This window comes from Podarcis raffonei, chromosome 1 (genome assembly GCF_027172205.1).
Source record: "Podarcis raffonei isolate rPodRaf1 chromosome 1, rPodRaf1.pri, whole genome shotgun sequence".
Lineage (NCBI taxonomy): Eukaryota > Metazoa > Chordata > Lepidosauria > Squamata > Lacertidae > Podarcis > Podarcis raffonei.
In genome coordinates, this window is record NC_070602.1 from 115,244,941 (window position 1) to 115,254,547 (window position 9,607).

Consider the following 9,607-nt stretch of genomic DNA (forward strand, 5'->3'; position numbering starts at 1 on the left):
CCAATCCCGTTGCAGCCACTAATAACGCTCAGTCTCATCTCCTTTTTACTGTGGGGATAACACGGACCTCCTGCCTTACAGTGCTGTTGCATGTATGGCACAGACAGCATGTGAAAGCCTACTGCTCAGGGTGATTTTTATTACTCCTGTAAACACTAATTATCGCAACAGCTAAAGTCTGACCAAGATGAGGATGAGGAACTGCACCTCTCCAAATGATGCGAAGAATACGAAGACAGTCACTGCTGCACACACGATCTTAAAAATAATAATAATTCAGCCATAGTGTTAGTAGTAAGAACGGCAAATGTTTTCATAAATATAGCACAGGCACCTCTGGGAAATCCTTAAAGTTTTAGATGGTCAATTGACAAAATAATGCTACTAATCAAACTTCCGCTTTACTTCCAACCCAGACTAGACATACGCAGGGATGTTGCACGAATGACATAGCATAGTAAGGGGGGGTGTCTTGCTGAATCCAGCTAGCCCGCCATGCTTTCTTCAGCAGCGGCCTGAGCAGCTTACATCAAGCAAGGCATGAAGAAATGGAAAGAGTTATCTCGTATTGTTTATCTAGTAATATGGTAGACTGCTCCCTTATGACGGGGATGGGTGGGGAAGGTTTCTGCAACACCAGGCTAGGACTTTCCATTAATTTTAAACCTCCTTGCTTTGATGGGTGTCACACTGTGCTCACTGCAGCTTACTCGCAAGTGTCCATAGGATTGCAGCCTCTGGGACCCAGCGCAGAGAAAGCTGGTTGCCCCCTTAAGCCTCTCACTGAGATCAACATTCCCCCATTGCTTCGTATTGAATTTATTTACGATTAATTTCAAACTGGATTGGGACCGTGCCATATTCGGGATAGAAACATCATGTGCCTTGTAGCACAATCCTAGGCATGTCTACTCAGAAGTAAGCCCCGTTGGATTGAGTGGGGTTTACTTCCAAGTCTAGGATTGTTGCCTGGACGACCTGATCCGGCCTTCTTCTTCTTCTTCCTGTACTTGGCAATGCAACCACTTCCAAGGGTCAAGCCTAAAACATGCTTCCTTGAAAGAAACCCGGTTGAAAACTGAAACACACACGTCTGCGGAAGTAAGTGGACTGAAAACAATAGGACTCCACTTCATGCGCACAGGGCAGGCGTTTTCCACAGAGAACCGAATAAGCCTCCCATAGCAGATAACTAAGCGCTCGAATACTTTTCATTTATTTTTTCAGTAGCTACCATAAGGCTAATGCAACTCGGGGAATACTGCAGCAAATGCGTAATGAAGCTGCGCGTTGGAGCTGTACCCAAATCCTGCCCGCTGAGCGCCGAAGGAAAAACCTTCGTGCAGTCAATGCAGGCAAAAGCGAACGCTGTATCCTTGAACGCCTCGGCCTCATAGCTGTTGGACGCTTGGGCTATCCCCACAGCAAAACCGCGCAAGTTCGCTTGGAGTAATTTGACCTACGTTTTCTAAGTCCCGCTGCATTTTTGGGCTCCACAGAGAGGTGGTTGTTGTCGTTTTTATTAAAAACAGACCAACCAGCCAACAACAGGAACGTAGGAAGAAACCTGACCATGGATATTACAGTGGAATCACTTTTGTTTTATTTCGATCAATTACCGATCATTCAGTATCAATGTGCCATTAAAATATCTCCTTCTTCTTCCCCCTTTCCCACACCCCCGCAAAAAAAAAATCATTATAATGTCTAAATTAATTTACTTTACAAGAAATAAGTTGGAAGGAAAGTTTTGAGATTACAAGTGCACTTGCTTGATTCGAGCATTTGGGTTGGGTTTTGGCTTTTCTGTGCTTGGGGACAGGAGAGGAGAGGAAGAAAGGAAGAAAAAGACCGAGGAGGGGACGCGTACAAAATTGCTATATAGTTTTCGGTATCAAATTCCACGTGAAGGGCGAAATGGAGAAAGATGCAGCAGCAGCAGCAGCAGCCAGCTGGGACTCGGCTTAGGGCGCCCCGGGTGCAGTAACAAATAAAATAAAACTCTCACCTAAGTACAGAAACATCATAAGGTAGCTTTAAAAAACAAACAGACTGACAAGGTCGGGCCCTTGTGAAAAAGGTGCCTGAGTAAGACCCGTGAAGGCCGGGAGGAGAGGCCGCTGGTGCCCTCGCGCGCCCGCTCTCCCAGGCATTGTCTTTGGCCAAGGAGAACCTTCAATTCGTCGGGCCTTCTGCTCCTTCTTCTAGAAGGTCCTCCTGGGCTTCTGTCTTGGCCTCCTCTCCTTCCTTCCCCTCCTGCCTGCCGGCCGGGAACTTGTCTTTGTTGTTCTCCTTTTTCCACTTCATCCTCCTGTTCTGAAACCAGATCTTGACCTGCCTCTCCGTGAGTCCGAGGGCATGGGAGACCTCGATCCGCCTTTTCCTGGTCAGGTAGGGGTTAAAAAGGAACTCCTTCTCCAGCTCGAGAGTCTGGAAGCGGCTGTAGGTCTGTCTCCCTCTCCGCCTACCAGGAGCTGCTATTTGAGACGAAACAAAAAAGCACAGCGTTTCTTTAAAACGAAACGAAACCCCACAAATAAACTGAAAACAAGTAGGACTCCCCCGCTCCCGCGCGCGCACACGACGCGTGCTTAGAGATCTGGAGAACATCCTAAACTGGTTTACTGGGAAATAAGTCCCACGGGGGTCTTCGTGACGCCCTAGGGAATAAATGTCATCTAACTCCGTGGGATGTGCTTTCTACTGCATGACCAGAGGCTGAGGCAAGTCTATTCGATCCAGCTGTATTCCAGCGAACAAATTTAGCGCAGGCACGTTTATCCAGAAATAAATCCCACTGCACTCAGCAGGGCTTCCTCTCCAGGGAGGAGGTTGAGGAATCCCCTTTAAATCAAAGTACTCCGAGTTATCTGGTCTAGGGTTGTTTGCCTCGCTTGCGCTTAACGCGCCACAGCAGCACCTCCCTGAAAGGAGACAACTTCTAAAGACTGGTCGAATTATTGGTTTGTTTGTTTCATCCCACGATTCATAACATTGTTTGTGGCTTAACGGCCTCCAGTCCGCGGTGGGGTTGATTATCGGAGGGGGTGGAGGGAATCGTGGAAAGTGTGCTGGAACCTGGAAGTTATAACAGCACCGCAATAATTGCATGTCAATTATAGGTGAGAGAGAGAGAGAGAGAGACGAAAGAAAGAAAGAAAGAAAGAAAGAAAGAAAGAAAGAAAGAAAGAAAGAAAGAAGCGGGGATCTGAATTTAGGGATAGATGCTGGGTTGTCATTTGTTTTGGAGAGGACAGGCTTGAGACGCACAGAGGGAAAATGGGGCTGCTGTAACAAAGGCAGGAGAGGAAAGAAAGAAAGAGAAGAACGAGAAGAAAGAAAGGAGGCAGCGACTGGGTTGCCGCGGCGCCAAAGGCAAAGGGAAGCGGGGGTTTCGCTCGCGTCCAACCTTGTGGTCTCATCCAGGGGAACATTGGAGAAGGAGACGCGCCCTGATTTAAGTGCTCTGGGTCCTCGCCAATATTAGCACTGGACGATTTACAGTCAGGATACTGGACCAGCTCGGCCTCTTGGTGTGTCGTAAAAATCGGCTGTCTCTGTAAGTTATCGTATCCGTAAAACTTGGCAGGCTCTCCCGGACAAGGCAGGCCGGCGCAGGGGCCCTGCGGGGCCAGAGGAGGCGGCGGCGGCGGCTGGTGGTGGTGGTGGTAGGCTGAGGGGCTTCCTCCGGCTAGGTGCCCGTGGTGCCCGTGCTGCTGGTGGTGATGGTAGTATTCCGGGCCGCTGCCGCCCGAGCCAGGCCCAGGTGGGGGCTGCGGAGGGGGGAAGCCCGAGGCGGCGGCGGCGGCGGCCGCTGCAGCCGCGCTGTTCCCGTAGAGCAGGGCGGCCGCGGCCGCGGCGGGCGCAAAGTGACAGTCGTAGTAAGCGGGATTGATGAGCTGCTCGCCCCCTCCTCCTCCTGCAGCTCCTGCCGCCGCAGCTGCCGCCGCCGCCGCTTTGTACTTGGAGTAGAGCGGATTGACGAAGTAGGAGCTCATCGGAGGGCGGCGGCAGGGGGGGCGGCGAGCGGAGGCGCCACCACCAGCAGCTGCAAGAGAAGGAGGAGCAGCAGCAGCAGCAGCAGCAGCTGGGCCAGCCGAAGCCCACGAACCACTGCCTCGCTACTCCTTCCTTACTCCTACTTTACTCAGCCGGCCCGCCGCCGCTGCCCCTGCCACCACTGCGGACGGCAGCGCTGGTGAGGTCTAATCGCTGCCCGACTGACTGACCTGCCTCACTGCTTTTACTATTTCCTATTAGGCACACACAGGCAGCTCCGCCGCCGCCGCCGCCGCAGCCACACACTCACATGGGCCGGAGTTCAGGGCAAGGCAGGAGAGCCTGTTGGCTTCGGTTTACACTCACCTCCCGGAGGCAGAAAACGAGCCCCGCGAAATAAATAAATAACAGCGCAGCAGCCCCATGCAGCCATCCATGCAGCCGAAGCTTGCCCCACCGGCTGTTCAGGCAAGCGGCCTCTTTTTCTTTCTTTCTTTTTCTTTCTTTCTTCCTTCCTTTCTTCCTTCCTCCTTTCCTTTCTCTCCCCACCCCCACCCGCTTCAGCCTCCACACCCGCAGCCCTATGCATATTTTCTCGAAAACTCACCAAGCAGAAAGAAAGTAGGCGAGATCAGGGTGAGATAAAGCGCAAGCACTGGGCTGTTGGATGGAGAGGCCTAGTGGAGTCCAGCTTGGGGTGGAGGGGAGGGAGAAGAGGTGATTTGGCTGGTTTGGTGACAACCCCTGCTGTAAGTTCTACTTTTATTTTTATTTTTAAACTGAGACTATTTCTAGGCCAAGCCTTGAACCCTCCAACATTTCTCGGATGAAAATAGGGACATCGTTTTATTTTATTTTATTTTTACCCTGCCCACCTGACTGCTACTTTAGGAGGCTTCCAACATACATTATATAAAAGCATAATAAAACGTTGAACACTGAACAACTTCCCTATGCAGGGCTGTTTTCAGATGTCTTCTAAAAGTTCAATAGTTACCTTACTTCTCTCCTTGGCTGGGGGAGGGGTGGTGTCGCATAAGCCATCATTAGATCCTTAGAGCCCTGAGACATGAAAACATCATAAAGGAGGACACGTGTCTCTGGACGTGTACAGAGTTTTGACCCAACTTCCACACACACCAGAGCTTCCACTTCCGGGGTCAAAGGGCATGGCTTTTAGGCAAGCCCTGAGCAGTGGGGCCGCTTCCTCACCCCCATAAACCCATTATCCACCGGCATTGGAGGAGTGGGTGTCCTTCCTGTGCTCAAATCCAATGGTATTGGTAAAGTCCAGGCCCAGAAGGTCATAAACCATCAAAGGCTGGAGGGGGCAAGGGCAGGGGGAGGCCCAGGCAAAGGGGGAGATGCTGGGCAGCAAAACTAGGCGAAATCAATGGGTGTTTTGCCATTGATCTCAATGGAATGTGGATTTCCATTAGACAAGCAAGTAAATAAGTAAATATAAGTAAAATAAATGAGGCTGGGAGAAGCGAGCTCAGGCCAGCAGGCCGGTTTGAAACGCGGTGCCCATTTACCCTTGACGCACTGCGCGCCTGGCTGCAGATCCCGGATTAATTGATACTTAATGGAAGTCATGTCCATGAATATGCTTTCCATCATTTCACCCTTGGTGGACGTCATTAGCCAAGCCAAGCCGAGCGAGGGAGAGTGGCGGGTGGATGGCAGTGAGTGAGTGAGCGAGTATGGGGAGCAGTACCGGCGAGCGCTAGCATAGCTGGCGGGGCCGGAATCCCAAATAAAGGAATATTTTCCGAAGTGGAAGGGACGCAGAGAGGGAAGAGGCTGAGGAGGACAGCAGCAGGGTCGCGCAGTAGCCTTTCCCCAACTCCCTGGACAGTACAGGCCGCTGCCCGCATTTAAGCGCCTTCCTTTCCAGAGCGGGAGGCCGAAATTTTGGCCAAGGCTGGCTCCTCTTTTCTAGGTTTTGGGGAGCCACCCGAGAAGGTGGCGTGGGACTTTCCTGTTTTCCCCTGATGCTTGGGGTGGACCGAGGAGTCTGGTGAAAGGGACCGGGGTGATTCAGCCTGTTAGATCCGAGGCAGGAATTCGAATACACACGACCTTTCTTTTCGGGGCAGTTTCCCTGTGGTTAGAACCAAAGCGGCTGAACAGGGGTAGCCCCGTGTGGAATGCAATCGTGTGGACAGATTCCAAGATGCAGTCGCGTTTGCCCTCATTATTTTAGGAAGGTGGAAAGGGACGGGGCGGAGGCTATTATTATTATTATTATTATTATTATTATTATTATTAACCACACACTTCTTTATCTCACAAAATAAATGCCATTGCGTTCTGGACTCACTGCAAAACTAAACTAATAATAAATTATATGGGTGAAATTATATGGGTACAGATCCGGACAGAGAAGCGTGAGAAGACAGAGACGACAGTCTGGTGTGAGTTCAATAAAATTATTGTGGTTACATGACATGTCTCTTTGTCGTTGTCCTTTCACGAGAAGTTGTCCTTTTCTTTTCTTTTTACAAATACTAGCATCTATTCCCCCGCCCGCCACGTTTATTCACGTAAGCCAGCCGCATAAAATGTATGCTGTGTAATTTCCATTTTGCGTTTCCCTTTTGTAGTTTTATGTTGTGAACCGCCCTGTGATCTTCGGGTGAAAGGCGGTATACACATTTTATTAATAATAATGATTAAAATGTACCGTCTTTAACTTTAATAACAAAAGACATGGGGTGGGGAAAAGAAAATTCCACAATAATTTAGGGAATCGAACATTGGAGTGTAACTTGGAAGACGCGAGAGGAAGAAGAGCGTTTTGAGGAAAGAAGGTTGCAGTATTGCTGAATCACTGCTGTGGTGGAGCTTAGATCAACCAAACTCTGCTACTTACGCTGTGAAAATACGTTCCCGTCTATGCAATAAAACAGGCACCCTACTGATACAGATGGAATCATTTTTATCTGCAGAAATAGATCCGGGCCTTATAAGCTTTTCTCCAGCGTTGACAGTGTAGAGTTCGCTCGAGTGGAGTTACCTGGTCTCTTCAGCTGTTGCAACTATTTCAGATTCATCAGAGCGAATGTTGAAGCGCGGAATGAAAGACCAAATCCAGCGCTTTCTTAGCGTGGTCTCTTGGGATACAGGGAGGTCCAAATTCTCCAGTGAATTCATTTTCTCCTATTGACTTTCTATAGTCTAAAGAAACCCCCTTTCTGTTTATTAAGGATATCTGATAACACCCTTTTGAGATGTTTTGCTAAGATGCATAACCGTGTGCGCATCTTTTTAGATTCTGAAATCCTACCTAGGGGGTAGAAGGGATGGATGTGTGCGTGGGAGGAAATCAAATACAAGTTTAATGGCAATGCAATGGAAAACCCTTTCGTCGCAGCTGAGTCTCTTTTAGAAAAAGAGAGGTCCCATGTACGTTTCAACGTCGAAAGAGAGGCCTCCTCATTGTTTCTCTCCTTTCCTTGTGCAGTTCTTAAACCTAATCCGAATCTATATTTCCTGGGTTTGAAAAAGGAGGGTAAGAACAGACGAGAAATATACTAGAATACTTCCTGGATTTAGAATACTTCCTGGTGGTAGTTAGAATAACAATCAGAAAACAAGCTGCGGCCGTAAGATGTTCGATCAGCATTAATTCTTCCTTTTTTGTAAAACGTGCTTTCTATACGCATACGTATTTATAATTGAAATGAGGTGTTCTCGTCGAACTTTTTGTAGAAATTCTAATCATAAAAAGAATGAATTGATTTCGCCTGTAGACACAAATAGCCCCCCGCGCGCTTTTATTTTACATGCCCATACTCTGCAGAAATTAAATTTGGTGTCACTGGCAAATTTATACGGGTGGATACTTTTTCAGGTGCTGACTGCGTACATCTCGCCACTTAATTAGTTAGATCATAGCAAAGGACGGTCATGTTCGTTTATTTTTAGCTACAAACACAAAATTCATTGATTAAAAGAAACAGCCTGTACATATTTTAAATAAACAAATAATCCTGGCCGAATACAGAAAATTATCAGAATATGGAGCAACACCGCCCTCTAGTGGTGAGATGAAATCTTGTTCGGCAACCCGGGTTGACGCCACATGTTTATGCTTTTTCTACGATGAATGTGAAAGAAAGATATTTGCAAGGAACACTTGGTTGTTGTTTCTAATAAAATATTTCTTTTTCGTTGGCTAAAGACGATTAAAGTCATGCAAAAAAAAAATTCAAAGGAGCGTGCAATTGTTACAAAGAATGAGAAATATCCTTCATATTTACAAGTGAGAAGGGGTATATGCCAATGCTTATATCTTGAATGACTGGGAAATGTTTACAATGACTACACAATGCTGCCTTTTGTGACCAAGAGCACAGGACTTTAATCATAGGAATTTTGCTTAACCAAAGAAACGACTTCTTTATGCCTAATGAAGTCAGATTAAGTGAAAACACGAACGAGGAAGCACGTTGCTGTCCCAGTGCAATTAGCATAAAACCAACCCTCCCGTTTCTGCTTTGTCTGTTTCTGTTCTATGCTTCGATTTCAAGCTCAGAAACCTTCCTGCCTTGAACTTGCCTATGTCATTTTATTTCTCCCTTTCCCCATCGGAGAGCTGGTCAGTTTCGGCTTGCGCACTTACACTTGGAATCATAACAACATCCACGTTTCTGCTTTATTGTGGCACTCAACATATCCAAAAAAGAAACGGACTCTTCAGCAAATGTTACTGGCTTATTGGAAGCGGAGGGCTAGTGGTTTGGGGATGGCAGCGTTTCCATGTTTCCAAGCAGATCCAGCTACATAGCTGGGCTGCAGTGGCATTTTGAAATAAATAAACGTGGACTTGGGTTCAAACCTCGGCAAGTTTAGATTCGGTCCCGTTCCAGCCAAGGTAGACCTTCCCCAACGCTAAAGTCTCGCCCGTTTCAAGTTCTATGTATTGCCCTAACCTTTACGGGTGTTGTTGCTCTTGCACTTTTCGCACACCAAGCTCTTCGTCTTTTTTGTTTTTTGTTTTCAAAAGAACCCCTGACTTTCTAATATATGGCTACTTCCAGGTCCATTGGCATACCCAGCCGAATTGGTCTTAATCTCCTCAATTTTCAGACTTCAGCGGCGTCCAAACTGCTGTCTCGCCCAGCCGGGGTGACATATTGAAATTTATAGTACTGATTTTAAGACCTGGTTTTGTCTGCATCGGTGTTCTGTCCTAACAAACGCAAACATCAAAATAAGATGGTCTCAAAGAGAGAAAAGCGCCATCGCATATCGTAAACTCATTAGGTCCAGACGTCTAGCCTTCTCAATGGTTTTATTACGCCTCGGTTCTTCCTGTTTTAAAAAGAATTATAGGTATAGGGTTGACAATGAATGGGGAAGCAAGGCAACACCTTTTCCTAGGCCTTAATCGCTGTGGGTCTTTCTGAGGGGAAGGGGGAAGTGATAGCATCTACAGACCCCCAGGTCTCGGTGCCTGTTTCCCTTCACCTTAAATCTTCTTTCAAATAGCTTGAGAGGCCATGTTTTCCTCGAGACGCTTAATTAAAATGGTGTCTCACATCAGAACAACGCTCCTCTCCTTCTCTAAAATATCCCAGAAGCCTGCCGCCCACACCTCAAT

General features: G+C 47.7%; 1 protein-coding gene across 1 annotated transcript; it reads right to left on the bottom strand.

Moving 5' to 3' along the window:
- Window positions 1-1,580: 1,580 nt before the first annotated feature.
- On the bottom strand, window positions 1,581-4,200 carry HOXD8 (homeobox D8). Its single transcript, XM_053410440.1, has 2 exons — window positions 3,410-4,200; window positions 1,581-2,477 (listed from the first exon to the last, which is right to left on the bottom strand). Exons 1-2 carry the CDS (start codon window positions 3,996-3,998, stop codon window positions 2,176-2,178), a joined length of 891 nt encoding a protein of 296 aa, XP_053266415.1. The 5' UTR covers window positions 3,999-4,200; the 3' UTR covers window positions 1,581-2,175.
- Window positions 4,201-9,607: the final 5,407 nt, after the last annotated feature.

Bases quoted from the DNA above. Each gene is read 5' to 3' on its own strand.
- HOXD8 (XM_053410440.1), bottom strand. From the start codon at position 3,998: ATGAGCTCCTACTTCGTCAATCCGCTCTACTCCAAGTACAAAGCGGCG. The intron at 2,478-3,409 runs GTTGGACGCGAG...CGTCTCAAATAG, and splicing joins CCCCTGGATGAGACCACAAG to CAGCTCCTGGTAGGCGGAGA.